The sequence below is a fragment of the Sebastes umbrosus genome, chromosome 5 (assembly GCF_015220745.1).
Source record: "Sebastes umbrosus isolate fSebUmb1 chromosome 5, fSebUmb1.pri, whole genome shotgun sequence".
In the NCBI taxonomy this organism is placed as follows: Eukaryota; Metazoa; Chordata; class Actinopteri; order Perciformes; family Sebastidae; genus Sebastes; species Sebastes umbrosus.
In genome coordinates this window covers 34809872-34826994 of record NC_051273.1, presented here as the reverse complement: position 1 = coordinate 34826994, position 17123 = coordinate 34809872, and the positions used below count along the sequence as shown (strand labels likewise).

Here is a 17123-nt window from a genome sequence, read left to right as displayed (position 1 = left end):
ATGATAACGTTTCCTGCTAACTTTTTCACACTTTTTTCGGATATTTTGCAGACATTTTTCACACTTTTTTCTGCCTATTTCTCAGGCATTTTTCACACTTTTTTTAGCACATATTTCAGACATTTTTTCAGACTTTTATTCAGACATATATCAGCCTTTTTTGGAAGATATTTTGGACTTTTGTTTTAACATATTTCTGCCTTTTTTAGGCCCTTTTTTCGGACATATTTTGGCCTTTTTTGTAATTTTTTGGGCCATATTTCAGACGTACTTTGGCATTTTTTCTGCCTTTTTTCAGACATATTTCAGACATTTTTTGGACATATTTTGGCCTTTCTTCTGACTATTTGCAGCCTTTGTTCAGACTTATTGTCGGAAATATTTTGGCCTTTCTTAGAAGTTAACATGTAGCTTTAGCCATGATGTCTAGCTCTGCTTTTCCTGCAATGTGTGAACCCATACTTTACTGGAAGTGTAGTGTTTACCACTTTGGATTTAAAATGGGAGGGTGCAGGTCATATCCACGCAGACTGTGTGTGTAGTGTTTACCACTTTGGCATAGATGAATAAAGAGAACTGGATACAGCGTCGAAGGCTCCCGTTCATTCCTATGAGAGTGTCTCAGTGGAGCATGAAGCCAAAATGCTTCGACTGCCTAGTGATAGATTACCCAGATATTTGTGCGATCTTCTGCATCCATAGAGCAGCGCGGTAGCATTTCCTTTAACTCCTCCTCCAGGCCCTCGCTCCTTTAACTCCTCCTCCAGGCCCTCGCTCCTTTAACTCGTCCTCCCGGCCCTCGCTCCTTTAACTCCTCCTCCAGGCCCTCGCTCCTTTTACTCCTCCTCCCGGCCTTCGCTCCTTTAATTCCTCCTCCCAGCCCTCGCCCCTTTAACTCCTCCTCCCGGCCCTCCCTCCAGCCTCGTTCTGGGTCTCATTCGCATGAACGGAGGAAGGGAAATAACTCTGGATTCAGCTATTAGTGCATGTTACAACTTTTAGGACCTAATGATTTAAATAAGGACTAGTAGAGTGTTCATACAGGGGAGTTGATTCACCTAAAAATAAATGATCCTCTGAGTTACAGACGTCTCTTTCCCAATGTAAGTCTATGGGAAAACGTATTTTTGGGCCTGATGGCATCACGTGACGGACACGGAAGTTGCAGTACCGCCGTTTGGCCACTATGAAAATTTGCTTTAAAGCCCGGGGCTCTTCCCGGGGGGGCTTGTACTTTGGATTTAAAATGTGAGGGTGCAGGTAATATCCGTATCCCCGCAGAACTCAGACCCTCTGTTCTACTTTCACGCTTCAGCTTTGTTTTTCTTGAAACACATATGAGGTCACGCTACTCAGACTACAACAATGAAAGCTGTAACTTCTACCTCCGCATAGATTCAAATGAAGCCATTATATCTACCATTATTATGATTTCTTAGGTTTTGCTAAGTACATTTTGATGTATTTACATGTTTTTTTCAGTTAGTGTAGGGTACTGCTGAAATGACTGAAACCTCCTTTAAAAACTAAATCAAATGTTAGCCTACACTGCTGAACACGGGCATCAGCGGTAACATCAGCTCCATGTAAGTCAGTCAGTGGAATAAACAATAAGAACACGTTGGTATGGTCCTTTAAAGGTCCCATATTGTAAAAAGTGCGATTTTCATGTCTTGTATATCATAAAGCAGGTTTAAGTGATATATAAATACTGTGAAAGTATCAAAACGCTAAATCCACAGAGAAATACACACAGCCCGTATTCAGAAACTGTGCGTTTGAAACAAGCCGTCAGGATTTCTGTCCATTTGTGATGTCACAAATATACAATATTTAGACAGTTTCACTGTTTTAAACGTAAACATTCTAAATGTGTCCCAGTTTATTTCCTGTTGCAGGGTATGTGAATGACATCAGCTGACAGGATGTAAACATGGACCGAAGCTGTTTCCTAGCAACGTAATTCCGTTGAAATTTGCTAAAACAGAGCGTTTCTGACAGAGCGTGAATACAGGTATATTCAGACAGACGGGATGAGAAAAATAATGTGTTGTTTGAACATTAAAGCGTGTAAACATGTTCTAATAGAAACACAAAATACAAGCATGAACATGAAATTGAGCACGATATGTCCCCTTTAAGAATGATGGTCTCACTTCATGGAACAGCAGGTGGCCTTTAAACAGCACCAGTCTGTCCTGTTCTCTCTGTCACACTGCAGACCAAACTCTAGTCCAAAATCTGACCATTCTTCTTCTTCTTCTTGCTCTGTGCCAAAAACCACCTGCAGGTATAACACCATGTGAGAGAAACAGTGTCGTGGTGGTGCAACACTTTATCTCAATCACACAACGTCCACTTTCACAATAGGTTCATGTGACCACGACGCACACAGCAGGCCAGGAGCCAGCACAGAGATCCAGAGAGGAGAGAGGATGTGACCGTTAGCACAGAGTGGTGGTGGTACATCTCTACAGCTAATGTGGGATTGCTGCAGGCTACATAATGTAGTCTATATAGAATTACATGTGCAGCTTGTGCAGCCCGGTTAACGTTAGAAAGAGGACACATTAAAGTGGCGTCTTTTTAACGGGGATCGGTGTGTGTGCTGTATCCATACTAGGTATCAGGGCTGAACCGGATCACAGCACCAACTAGAAAGTCCTCATCTGATGTGAACACAGCGACATGGACCGAGTCATAGCTGAGCTCTCCTCCTCTCCTCCTCCTCCTCCTCTCCTCTTTCTCTGCAGAAGCTCCTGTTAGATGCTGCGGAGGAACCATCAGCTACAACGTTGTTTCTATGGTACATGACTGAGTGTGCAGCAGGTCTGGATCAGCAGCCTTTTACTGCCACTATGTGAATATAGCGGATTTTTGTCGGCCCTTAATAAACGCTAGTCGAGAGGAGCAAAGACATAAAGATGAACTAAGCAGAAGCATCGTGTCTCCGTATCTCTGTGTCTCTGTCTCTCAGTGTCTCAGTGTCCCTGTCTCTCTGTGTCCTCCCGTTAGCCACCCCAGCCTCCACCAGTCGGAGCTCAGTCGGTATAAAATGCTGTTTTACCTGCAGAGCCGCCATCAGCAACCAGATCCCAGAATAATGCATTTTGTTGTCGTGTTGTAATAATTCCTCCTTCACGGAACCGGACAGAGTAGTCCTCTCTGGACAGTCAGGTGATTAATTCCCAGTAAAGCCCGGCGGCATGAGGCAGCCTGCTCCTCTCCAGCAGCTCTCTCTCCACTGTGTGTCTGTCTGTGTGCTGCTCTGCTGCTCTGCTCAGCGGCTCATCGTCTCTCCAGCTCCAGCCTGCCTGCCTGCCTGCCTGCCCGGGTCTGCTCCAGCTCCAGCGGCGGCCCCCCCGCCTCTCTCCGGCCTCAGCAGCGCCCTCTACCGGACACCAGGAGCCACTGGACCCGGCTGCACAGATGGCTCTCCATCGTTTCCACTCCGTCTATGGATGGATGGACATCCTGGATGGCGTCACACTAATGACCAGCTAGTTTATGATATAGCTCCATTAACTGGCATTAATTCATTTATAACTGATTATTATCACAAACTGATGTCCAGTTGGTGTTTGGACCTATACGTTTCAGGCATGCTAAGGGGAAAAAACATGACCATATAGTGATACAAACAGTAAGATCGGAGATGGATAATATTACTGAAGCCAGAAAGCCCAGCAGTGAGGAAGCCTGAGGGAGGAGCTAGTAGTGACAGTTACCCAGACTGATTGCAATAGGCAGAGACACCTGTCAATCAAGCAAACATTTCTCTTTAGGCTAATTAAAGGGGCACTTGAACGATTAAATATTGCCCAGTTATGTTGGCTTTTTTTAAAAGTTTTCTTTATTTTTATTTTTTATCTATTTATTTTTCATTCATTTATTTATTTTATCCGTAGTTTTTTTTTTTTTTTTTTTACTCGTATTGTTTTATCCATATTTCATTTTATTTTATTTTGTTATAAGAAAGGAGAGAGAAAAAACATATATATATATATATATATATATATATATATATATATATACACTGTATATATATGAAACAAAAGGAAAAAAATAAATAAATACTTCTCAACTGCCTCACCACCAACTGGGCTCTTCCTCCAGCTCCTCTCTCCTCTCTTCAATGATTGGATAGGAAAGGGCAAAAGCCCAGAGCTATCAACCAGGCTCACAAATTTACGTTACGTTACGTTAAATATTGCACTTCCATAAAGTAGGGAGAAACCATAGACTGTATATAATGATGGACAACATGACAGCTCCTCAAAGGTTGTGCCTAGAAAGTAACCCACGAGTTGGGAAACTCAAATCAGCAGGGGGGGGACTCCAGATCCATATTTCACCTATAGGCACCAAAAGGGCTGCCATTACATGTTGCAACTTTACACACGGAGCTGTGAATGTTGCTTTTATTTTATTTTTTTCTCAAGCCCCGGTAAGCCCATGTATTAAGACTGCGGTGCAGGGAGAGTTTGTATTTTCAGAACAACAGGGTTTCAGAACAATGCGTGTATGTATTCGGAATAACGGGCTGTCGGCCTAATGAGCTTTTGGTCCAATGGTGCATTTTTCGAACTATTGGGCTGTCGGAATAACGTTACTGTAGCTTTGTTGCGTGCGTAAAATGCATCCTCATGACACGTGGAATGTATGTGTAATGTCGTGCCATTTATACGCCTTCCTGTGAGACCAGGTCGGAGTAGCAGACAGACTATCCTAAGAGCTCAACAGGCTGCACCTGCAGCCGTCGCTTTGAATTAATTCATATCCTGGGGGCCGGATGGGAAGCTTTGACGGACCGGATGTGGCCGCAGGCCAGCATTTGCTAATATTGCATGATTTGGATGTGCACATTTTTACTCATGAAGTTCATTACTTTTTCTTATGGAGGTTGTTTATGATGTTCAGAGTCAGAATCAATCTGAATCTGAATCAATTCAACCAATTAACATACAAGGAACCTGACTCCAGTTCTTAGTAACGCTCTGTATCCTAGTTGTTGTATCTATAATATTTGTGTTAGGGTTTAAACAATTTGTTTTAAAACGTGTAAAAAACAAAACAAACAAGTACATACATAACATTATTCATTTTAGTGTAATATTTTGTGGAAATGGACCGATTCATTTTTCCGATGACAGAGGAACACCTAATTGGCAGAATGAACTGTTTAATTTGCACAATAATGACCCTCAGCCGTCATCTAACAAAAGCACAGATGGTGTGCAAACATCATGCAACACAACCCAGACACCTCTCAATCAGACACCTCTGATACACGATTAAACATGTTAAGGACACTCCTCCAGCCAAATGTTAATCACATTGTGAAATCAAATTTGGAGTTCCACTTTAACCCACTTAATTGGCACGAGTTTGAAAGCATCTATTAAATGTACTTACTGGAGAGCTGCTTTTTTTCTTCACTATCAGTCCTTGGCTCAAACTACCTGAGTAGAGCACAAGGGTTAAAAAAGGGTAATCCACAGGTTAAATCAATCATTCTGATGACTTTAATGAATTAGGGCCCAATTTAAACGATCAATAGGATATGGTCTAAAGTGTATTTAGGGCGTGTCCAACTCCACTTTTAAGCAGTGCATAATCTGAGTGCAAAGTAAGGCGCAAGGGGCAAAGGGATTGTATTTAGTCTCTTTAAGGACCAGTGTGTAACAAATAGGGGGATCTACTGGCAGAAATGGAATATAATACTAGAATAGATTAACTATGTTTTCATTAGTGTATAATCACCTGAAAATAAGAGTTGATGTGTTTTCGTTAGCTTAGAATAAGCCATTTATGTCTACAGAGGGAGCGGGTCCTCTTCCATTACACCTGCTACCTCCAATAGGATTCTCATCATTGTCGAAGAAAACATTTCAGAGTACAAATACCAAGAAAGTTGCTGGTCCAGATGAGTGCCCAGCTTCTTCAAAATAACTTTGTAATTGAGCTGGCTCCAGTGTGGTAACTAACTATTATTATTGTTATTTTGTTTTAATCTTTCAGGCTTCTGTAGACACACACACACACACACTGTCCCCCTGTCATGGAAAACTTTGCCCATAAAACCATTACCCAAAATTGCATGTCCAAAAGAACATGAGTATTTTGGACCGATTAGTGAACGGCAGATGCTATTAGCACCCAGGTGTCAGTAGCCAACAACAAAAGAATAGTCGATGTGGCTATTTACACCCAGGTGTATATAGCATGGCAGAGACAATCACCCAGGTGTATATAGCATGGCAGAGACAATCACCCAGGTGTATAGAGCATGGCAGAGACAATCACCCAGGTGTATATAGCATGGCAGAGACAATCACCCAGGTGTATATAGCATGGCAGAGACAATCACCCAGGTGTCTGTAGCCACCATGCTATTTGCACCCGACCCTGACACACGTTAGATACTGTATGTGTATGTACTGTGTGTCAGGGGTTAGCCCGTGCCCTATAAAGTAGGATGCAACGCACACACACTGTAACGCCACCTCCATCATATATTAAATCAAGCCGGCTTGGAGGTGTCGATGTTAAGTGTTACCGTAGCATCAGTACTTCTCAAATGTCGGGAGGCCCGCCGACAAAGTAATACATTTCTTAAATAGGGGTCATAGTGTTACAAAGCATAAATGTATTAATGAATTACACACAGGCATAAGTATTGATATAGAACATTTCCATTTATTGTAACATGGATATTCAGTAAATTGTTTGTCACCCTTTCTTTTCTGCTGTAGATGCGCTCCTTGGTTTAGACCTGGACTGCCGAAACCGAACAGGAGCGTACCAATAGATTATGTAAGGGGGGTTCCCAAAGAAGGTACCAAGTACAGTAGACTTGGAGGGGTGTTTTGGGGGGTTGACAATAGGTAATGTAATTTTAATTAGTTTGAATAATTACTCAAAATGTTCTATTAAATGTTTTATAATTTAACTATAAATTATGTCCTTTTTTTTGGACTAGATATTATTATGCTGTTGTTTGATTGATTATTAATTATTATCAAGATTACTTAGTAGGATCCAGCTTCATAAAAGATAAGGCTGGAATACCTGGAGGGGGTGTACATATTTTTGCACTGGATTATTGGTTTCCACAATTGTTAATAAATACACCTGGACTGCTTAACTGGAATTTTTCTCAGTTTTTACGCCTTAGCCACTCGGCCAACCTTACAGTATGTATAATGCTATGCCTATTTTTCCTAAACCTAACCATTTAGTTTTGGTGCCTAAACCTAACCATGTAGTTTTTGTGCCTAAACCTAACCATGTAGTTTTGTTGCCTGAACCTAACCGTGTAGTTTTGTTGCCTGAACATAACCGTGTAGTTTTGTTGCCTGAACCTAACCGTGTAGTTTTATTACCTAAACCTAACCATGTTGTTTTGTTGCCTAAACCTAACCATGTTGTTTTGGTGCCTGAACCTAACCATGTAATTTTGTTGCCTAAACCTAACCTTGTAGTTTGTGTGCCTGAACCTAACCGTGTAGTTTTGGTGCCTGAACCTAACCGTGTAGTTTTGTTTCCTAAACCTAACCATGTAGTCTTGGTGCCTGAACCTAACCATGTAGTTTTGTTGCTTGATCTTAATGTCTCAAAAACTAAAGAACTTGTGATTGACTTTAGAAAAAACAAGATTAATCCCACTCAGAGTATAATTCATGGCGAGGATGTTGACATCGTGCACTCTTATAAGTACCTGGGCACAGTGTTTGACTCTCATCTCAAGTTCGATGTAAACACTGAGTCCATTGTTAAACGAAGCCAACAGAGAATTCATTTGCTGCGGAAAATCAACTCCTTTGGTGTGAGTAGATCTATCCTGTGCACTGTCTACTTGTCATATATTGAGAGCCTTTTAACCTTTTCATTTATTTGCTGGTTTAACGGTTTGTCTATGAAGGACAGGAATTGCCTAAATAACATTGTGAAAGTCTGCTCCAAAATCATCGGAGCCCAGCAGAGCAACTTAAACTCTCTCTGGGAGAAACGTGTCCTCCAGAAGGCCAAAAACATTATTAATCACAACCAAATCCTGTCTAGTGAGTTCACACTACTGCCTTCAGGACGGCGCTATCTGCCGCCTCACAGAAAGACAAACCGCTACTCCAAGTCATTCATTCCTTCTGCCATTACACTGCTGAACGCAGAGTAACTATCATGAATGAACGACAACAAAAAATGTTTTATTTACTTTGAATGTACAATTATTTTGCACTAACCACATAACGGTTGTCTGTGTTTGCATTAGGTACATTCTTGGAATACAATTTGCAATGTGCAAATACTCTTGGCACTTTATTCTATTCTAATTATTTATTTATTCCTTTATTCTTTTATCTCCTCTTGTTTTTATTTTTATTCTTGTATTCATTGTTTTTATTGCGAAGATTTTTAATTTTAATCTTGTACTTTTATTGTTCTGCACCTCCCCATATGCCACCTACTGTGTTCCCTCTGTCAATGATGATTGTGCAGTATGAATGTGTGTATATGTCTCGGTGGACTGCAGAAACTGAATTGCCCTTCGGGGATAAATAAAGCTCTCTGTATCTGTATCTGTATCTGAACCTAACCATGTAGTTTTGGTGCCTTTACATAACCATGTAGTTTTATTACCTAAACCTAACCATGTAGTTTTGTTGCCTAAATCTAACCATGTGGTTTTGTTGCCTAAACTTAACCATGTAGTTTTGTTGCCTAAACCTAACCAAATAGTTGTATTACCTAAACCTAACCATGTAGTTTCATTGCCTGAACCTAACCTAGTAGTTTTGGTGCCTAAACCTAACCAAACTTCGGCTGAAAACTGAAAATAATAATAAAAAACAAACTAGAAACTAATAAGTGAGAACATAGCTTCTCATAGTACCATAGTACCCCATGCCTCCAGGGTAAAAGTCCTGAGTTTGACTCTATCAGACAGTTATAGTAGTATAGGATTTTTATACTAGAGGACCTGTAAAGTCAGTAAAGTTGTGTTGCTTCTAGTGATAAAAAAGCATCATTGCATGTCATAAAGGGAGGATGAAAGTTTGGAATAGCAGTCACAGCCAAACTGAAGAAAAGATAAAGACTGCATCATTCTTGACATTGATTGCTTTACTGCCATTATTTTTCATCACTTTTATGGTACAAATCTGAAATTCTACACTCAGACAAGACAATGTGAAGCCAAACTGAGGATTAAAAATAAGTGATCCGATGAATTTAGAACAGGAAACGATTTACAGCCATTAAAATACATTAGTGCAAAAAGTGAAACATCCCTCTTCTGTGATGGAATTTACACTATTTTGTGAACCAAGGAAGAAGTGAATGTAAATCTTTTATCATTGCCCGAAGGTTGGATGAGACAGCTGATGAGCAGATGGGGCAGGGCAGGAGCCCTGGAGGCAGATGAACCCCCAAACCTCTGAAGGGCAGCTTTAATGAGGATGTCTCAATGAAGATAAAGAAGAAGAAGAAGAAGAAGAAGAAGAAGAAGAAGAAGAAGAAGAAGTCATCCCACAGGTTGCGAAGACTGGACCACAAATGCACTTCAAACTGGCATTTTTTTATGTGGAACAATCATGCAAATTTCCAACTGACTGATTTATTCAAAACCAACAGCCAAGAAACAAAGGGATGGCCTTGAGGGATAATCTGCATAGTGAAACTGAGACAGTCTGAAAGGAAGCTCATGTTTGGTTAAAGAGGAGCCTGAGGAGGAAGAGAATCAGTCTGATGAGAGACTATTTGTCATCAGGTATGGACATGTGCTTCAAAATAATGTGATATTCTAAGCAAGTGCTGAGTTCTGTGATTGTCTAAGGCTGAGGCTCTGCCTACAAGGGAAAACAGAAAATACACTGCTCAAAAAACACTTAAATCACACATCAGATCTTGATGAACAAATTATTCAATTGTAAAATCTTTACTGATGTACATTGTATAATTTGTTGAGAACAAAATGATGTCAGGGCATGCTCCTGATGAGTCGGCGGATGGTGTCCTGGGGGATCTCCTCCCAGACCTGGATCAGGGCATCAGTGAGCTCGTGGACAGTCTGTGGCGGTACTTGGCGGCGTCGGATGCACCGATACATAACATCCCATAGGTGCTCAGTTGGATTTAGGTCAGGGGAACGTGAGGGCCGGTCAATGGCATCAATGCCTTCGTCATCCAGGAACTGTCTACATACTCTGGCCACATGAGGCCGGGCATTGTCCTGCACCAGGAGGAACCCGGAGCCCACTGCACCAGCGTAAGGTCTGACAATCGCTCTGAGGATATCATCCCGGTACCTAACAGCAGTCAGGGTACCGTTGGCTATAACATGGAGGTCTGTGAGACCCTCCAAGGATATCCCTCCCCAGACCATCACTGACCCACCGCCAAACCGGTCATGCTGGATGATGTAACAGGCAGCGTAACGTTCACCGCGGTTCTGGTGTTCTCTGGCGAATGCCAATGGAGCTGCACGGTGCTGGGCTGTGAGCACAGGTCCCACTAGATGGAGTCTGTTTCTGACAGTTTGGTCAGAAACATGCACACCAGTAGCCTGCTGGAGGTCATTTTGTAAGGCTCTGGCAGTGCTCCTCCTGTTCCTCCTCACACAAAGGAGCAGATACCGGTCCTGCTGCTGGGTCGATGCCCTTCTACGGCCTCGTCCGGCCCTCCTGGTGTAAGGGCCGGTCTCCTGGTATCTCCTCCGTGCTCTTGAGACTGTGCTTGGAGGCACAGCAAACCTTCTTGCGACCGCACGTATGGATGTGCCATCCTGGAGGAGCTAGACTGCCTGTTCAACCTGATTGGGCTGCAGGTACCGCCTCATGCTACAAGTAGTGACAAGGACACTAGCAGAACACAAAACTAGAGTAGAATCAGTCAGGAAGGATAAGGAGAGAGCAGCTGTCTGTGGCCACTACATTTTGTCATTCCTAACATTTCATCTTTTTTTCTTTTCCTTTCAGAAAAGGACTTTTATAGGTTGATCTTTGGCCTCCACCACACCATCTTTCTCAGGTGTCTCTATAATTCTAATGATAAGCGAAACATTTGTGTACCACCAGTTCACCACTGGAGCTCCATGATGCGTGTGATCACACACACGGTTACTGAGAGATTTGTGATGCCACTGAAATGTCTTTACAAGTTGTCCTAGTTTATGAGAGAGCCTGGTGAGGTTACAGCGCTAAATGGTTAACCAGCCTCCAGAGATGAGAAGGCAAAGACTAATCTGGCCTCCAGGCAAGGTACATTTATCTGTCGGGAGGAGCCTCGTCTGGTCTGCATGGGCTCACCAAGCAGCGCAGCGTTACATGTTGGACAAAGAGCCAGAGAGGAGAGGTCTTTTTAGTGAGCCTACACTCTGCTTTGATGGAAGGCATAAAGCTTTGGACTCAAGCAGTTAGTATCATAGCTGGCCAAGGAGCCCTGAAGGAGCCCTGAAGGAGCCTGGCTATAGAGGGGGTACACACGTGTCTCTTTCTCCCTCATCGAGGGGACTGAACGGGGGTTACCATGTTGTAACCCTGGTTCTATGTCATCGTGTTTGGATCTTTTTCATGCCGGCCAAGCGGTGATGCGTTCAACGACCTCATCTCCGGATCGGACCTTTCCATATCGGTCTCTCATGGGCCAGCCTTTCATTTATGGAAGGTCTGGCGGTGGTGCAGGCTGAGAGGTGATATCGCAGCTTAATGATGAGGCAATCGTCGTTCGGAGCGGTCACAGCTGGTGCGCACGGTGCAGCGGCTCCAGGTAGAAACCTGCAGCATCGCAGCGAAAGCCGGACCAGAGAGGCCAGACACACCGCCATCCAACGGTAAAGATCAGAGTCAGCGCGCTACAGATATTTGAGCGTCGTCTTTTCTTGTAAAATGTCCTGTGTAATCGGTAACATCGGTGTTCTCACAAGAAACAAGAATTTGGTAATTCCATGGAAATAAACAAGGCTTCCTTTTATAGTACAGTTTCAGCTTTCTTACTTACTGAGTAAATTGTCATGTTTTATTTAGTAATGTTGTGGAACATGTATGGAACAAGTGTGTTGATTGTGTCATAGCCCAGCTCCTACGCCATGACAAATACGGGAAAGGACGCAGCGAATGATTGTAAATTAAAGATATTTATTATAAAGAAATTAAGGAAGTACAGAAATAACTACAAATGTGGAGTGTGTCAGTCAGTAACATCAGTAATGTAGATGTGGATGTGTGAGCATGATGAAGTGTGATGTGTTGTGAGTGAAAACTAAAGAAAAGGCAAACAAAGTCAGCCCCGGCAGGTTCTGGCAGGGATGAGTCCAGGTGAAGGAGAGAGAGACCAGAGCAATGCTTGATTGGAGCTTTTATGCTCAGGGCGCGCCAGCATCAGGTGCTCTGCATCAGGTATCTTCTCCCGTGATACCTTCAAGGACACAGGGAAAGAATGAATGGCAAATAAACACTGGCATCTCAGTAGTGAGGCAGGGGCCGTCACAATTGCATGAGAAAGGGAATAATCTATTACAAATAAAATCGTAAGAACTTGGTAATAAAATGGAAATAAACAAGGTTTCCTTTTACAGAACAGTTTCTGCTTGCTTACTGAGTAAATTGCAAGAACATCTGTAAGAACATCTGCAAGAACGTACCCGTATACTGAAATGGTTTAATAAATAGGTGCTAGAGGAACAGTAGTATCGCTGTCACTGATAAACAGTAGAAGAAGAAAAATCATTTTTGTTTGAATATATACAGTGTTTTGAGGCGAATAGTTGTACATCTATACATCAACCATAAGAGAAGTGATGGTTGAAGAATTTCAAACTTTCAGAGAAGACTTTTTTTGTTCTTTTTTTCCTTTTTCTTTTCTTTTTTATTATTTTAGCTTCTTTTTACCTTTATATTCTTTTCTCTTCCTACCCCTCATCTATCCTATCCACTTCCATACCTGCCCACATGCCTTACATTCTACCTTTGTGTATTATTTACCAGGTAAATACTTGGTAATTAGGGAACTGTAAAAGGAAGGGTTAGCGTTTAGGACAGCTGCCCATCCAGTTTTACTGCTGGGGCTCCTACACATGTAGCGCCTGCAGAGGTTGTTTGCCAGCCTTCGCTTGGATGCCATTCTCCCCTCAGTACAGGACGACCAGTTATACTGGGGGCAGTCCCACAGCAGCTGTTGCAGGGAACACCACTGGAACGAGTGACCTCCTACGTCACGGTGTTCGTTGATCCCTTACGGTTGGGAAGGGACCTGCCTGAGGAGAGTGGTAGGTGGTGTGTGGCCCAGATACAGGACTGACACATCAACCTCCTCGAGCTACATGCAGTGGTCTTGGTCCCCCAACACTTCAGGCCCCTGATGAGGGGGGCACGTGTTGATGACGACCAACAACCGAACCATGATGGTCTACATCAACAGGCAGGGCGGAGTTTGGTCCGCCGTGCTGTTGAAGACGGCGGACAGCCTGTGGTCGTGGGCTTCAGAGCGCCTCTCCACATTCCCGGGTCGGGGGGGCGGATGTGGATCTGTTCGCTAACCAATGCAACACCCACTGCCGTTGCTCTGTTTCATCCCTCCTCTGTTGGATCGCGTGAGGCAGGAGCAGTTGTTGGTCTGGTAGCGCCACATCGCTGCTCGGTGCAGTGGTCATGCAGAACTGACTCAGATGATGGCGCCCTGTCAGGCTGAGGAGGCACAGGTTGTGCAGACCATCCAGGCGGCAAGAGTAGGATCCACCACAAGGCAAAGTGGTTAGTGTTCCAACGTTGGTGCGAGGAAAAGAGGTTAGATCCCCTGTCCTGGGTATATTCTCTCCTTTTTACAGTGCCTGATGGATAGAGGGATGTCTCATGCCATTATTAAAGTGTACACTGCAGACATTTCTTCCTGCCATGAAGGTTCTGGAGACAGACCGGTCTTTGGCCACCCTCTCTTGAAGCGGTTTCTGCAGGGTGAGTCTGGAGGGGGTCTGGAGGCAACAGCCAGTGATGTGTGCCTCCTCCCCGCATGGGAACTGCCATTGGTGCTCGAGGTTCTGGCGAAAACCTTTGAGCCTCAACAGCTCAAAGAAACTTGTCTTTGCATGGTGACATGGTAGATGTTTGATGGCTTAATTAAGACATTTAAATATTTAAAATCTTAACCTTAATAAGCACTCCTTTTTGTACAGCCCTAGGAGCCCTAGAAGCCTTACTGTTCTTGAACCCTTTTAGAGACAGACATGATCCTGGTGTCTACTAAAAGGGGTAAGTCTTTTTAGCAGGCTGCTATCAGGTCAGAATTTATGTGATACAAAATCTATTAGTTTTATTCATTTGTTTTTGTTCCATTTCTGATTGGAAATACAGTTTATGCATGCAGCTGTGTTTAGCCCAGCTCAGAAAATGATGGAGCAGTAGAACAACAAGGTGCTGTTCCAAATAGGATGATGATACGTCTATAATTTAGCATTTTATGTTTTTTGGCTGGACTGCATCAAGGCAGTACCACGCTGCACCTTTAAAGTTGGTTCCACACATTCTGAGGCAAATCTTACAATTCACTATATATCAATGTTCTCTCTTCTATATTGTGACACTAGACCAGGGGTCAACAACCTTTACTATCAAAAGAGCCATTTTAGGCAAAAAAATAAATAATAATCTGTCTGGAGCCGCAAAATATTTGAGCATTGTGATGAAGGTAACACAGTTTATATTCTAAGTATATAGTATATAAGTTTAATGCAGTGAGGGCCAAAGAGCAAATGTACTACGGAGTATTAGTACCACATTGAGGGAAAAAACATCTGAGATTTCCAGAATAAAGTCGTAACATTACGAGAATAAAGTCATAACTTTACGAGAAAAAAAAGTCTTAATATTACGAGAATAAAGTCATAACTTTACGAGAAAAAAAGTCGTAATATTATGAGAATAAAGTCTTATCTTTACGAGATTAAAGAGAAAATAACACGTAAAATTACTACTTTATAATATTATGACTTTATTCTTAAAATCTCAGATTTATTTTTTTTCCTCAATGTGGCCCTAATACTCCATCGTACTATAGACCTACAACAATGATAAATGAAAATGGAAACAAAAAACAGTTATTAATTTCCATTTTTATAAATCCACAGGGAGCCAGTGGAGAGGAGCTGAAGAGCCGCATGTGGCTCCGGAGCCGCAAGGTGCTGACCCCTGCACTAGACCTTCTGGTCGGTGTTACGTTCGCTCAAAAAATGATCACCCTTGCCGAATAAAGATACAAGAAGGTAATTCGTAGGAGACTGGGTTGTGGGAAAAATCAAGCTCAGATGACACTGATGACAATCTAACATATAATATAATAGTGAAGCGGTGACTCAGAAAATGTAAAATTGACGTGTTCTTGCAGTGAAAGTGGTGCTGTTCAGCAGGCAGCTGTTGCCTCTATCATAAAGGGGGATCGTAAAACAATGACTTTGATGCATGGGGGTTAAGTGCCTTGCTTGAGGGCACTTCATTAGCGTCCGTGTGTAGAGGAGGTACGGTGTTTGGCTTAAAAGTGGTTTGTGTTTTTTTTTACATAATTTCTCTCATAAAAGTGGAACGACATTATGTGATGGAACTCTGTCCCGCCTCAAGCATTCTATGCTATGTGTCATTGCCATGCATACATACACACACACACACACACACACACACACACACACACACACACACACACACTCCATCAGGGAGCACAAACCCAGCCCATCAGCTGAGATTGTGGTCTAATTCAAGTTGGCAGATAGGAGTCGGGATGAGAGCAACGAGTAATCAAGGAGACATACGAGAGAGAGAGAGAGAGAGGAGGCGGTAAGTGTAGAGAGAGAGAGAGAGAAAACTATAAAACATGAAAGCAGAGGAAGGAAGATATTCAACTCGACAGTATCTGAGTCCCCTTTGAGAGACGGAAGAGAGAGATTGGAACAGAATTAGAAGCTCTTCATTTGCCAAAAACTAAAAGGCGTGCTGCAGTTAGAGTGGGTGGTGACACCGGTTCACAGAAACAGCAACAACTTCCTGTTAGAGCACATACTGATGTTATATATCATATATATATATATATATATATATATATATATATATATATATATATATTATGTAGTTTAACATACTGGTTCAAGTGCCTCACATACTGTGATCCATGTTAAGCTGTCAGTTACTTACATGAATTCACAGTATACATTATAAGAAGCATTGTCAAACTCATTTCATTCTCATTCTTACTCTACCAATAATTAGAATCAGTTGGGAAGTATAGAGACTAATCACATCTCATGCAGTTTCAGTTCTGTTGTTACGGGCTCTGAGTTGACCGCTCGTTATTGTTGTATGTTGCTGTGCTGCGCTCTCTCTTTTGCTCTCTCTTTTTGGTTTGCTTTGCTGTCCCTCCACTCAGAGATGACGTCACCCGGGATCCCCTTCAGGGTGACGCCTTCGGACCGCCCTCAGGTGGATACCCTCAAGTTCCCGCCATCCGTGGTCCCGCCTTCGAGACGTCACCGCTCGTTATCCAATCACCAGCCTGCCCAGCCACGCGTCAAGATTTAAAGGCCGGCTGTGACTAGGCCATGGTGGGCAGTGTATTACCGTGATCTGTCCCCCCCACCTGCCTCTCGAAACGATTGTGTATTTGTTGACTAGTATTACTGTGGAAAAACCGATTGCAGTCAGTTGATTTTCATTAGTGTTGGATGTTAACTTGTATGAGGTACTCGTTTTGTGGTTTATTTTTCTTTTGAGTAGAGTTTAGTTGTCTGTTTGTTAGTGAATATTCCGGACTAGGGTGTATGCTTTTGTTTTATTTCATTTCGCGCCACCTGAAACCCCTCGCTTTTTATTGTTATAATCCTCAGTAATGTTTATTTTCCTTTAATTTCATCCAAGGCAATAAACACAAGTGATTGCCTGATAACACCGGCTGTATGTTACTTCTCTTACCCCTACTACACCACCTCTGGGTTGTAACATATGTTGAAAGAGAAACAAGAGGAAAGGGTGATGTCATGTCCTAACCGTTTCTGTTTGTGACCCCTTAATAATTATAATTATAATAATAATTAATTAATTAATAATACAAGGCAACGCCTAATTGTGAGTCCTTGTCACAGATTGCAG

At 42.5% G+C, this 17123-nt stretch overlaps 1 protein-coding gene across 1 annotated transcript in view; it reads right to left on the bottom strand.

Annotated features, from left to right (window-relative positions):
* LOC119487935 (cadherin-2-like) overlaps positions 1 to 3387 on the bottom strand; it is a 111910-nt gene extending 108523 nt beyond the window's left edge. The window contains exon 1 of the mRNA XM_037769016.1: positions 3068 to 3387. Within this exon, the coding sequence (XP_037624944.1) occupies positions 3068 to 3109 (42 nt within the window). The 5' untranslated portion in view covers positions 3110 to 3387. The remainder of the gene's footprint in view (positions 1 to 3067) is intronic.
* Positions 3388 to 17123: the final 13736 nt, after the last annotated feature.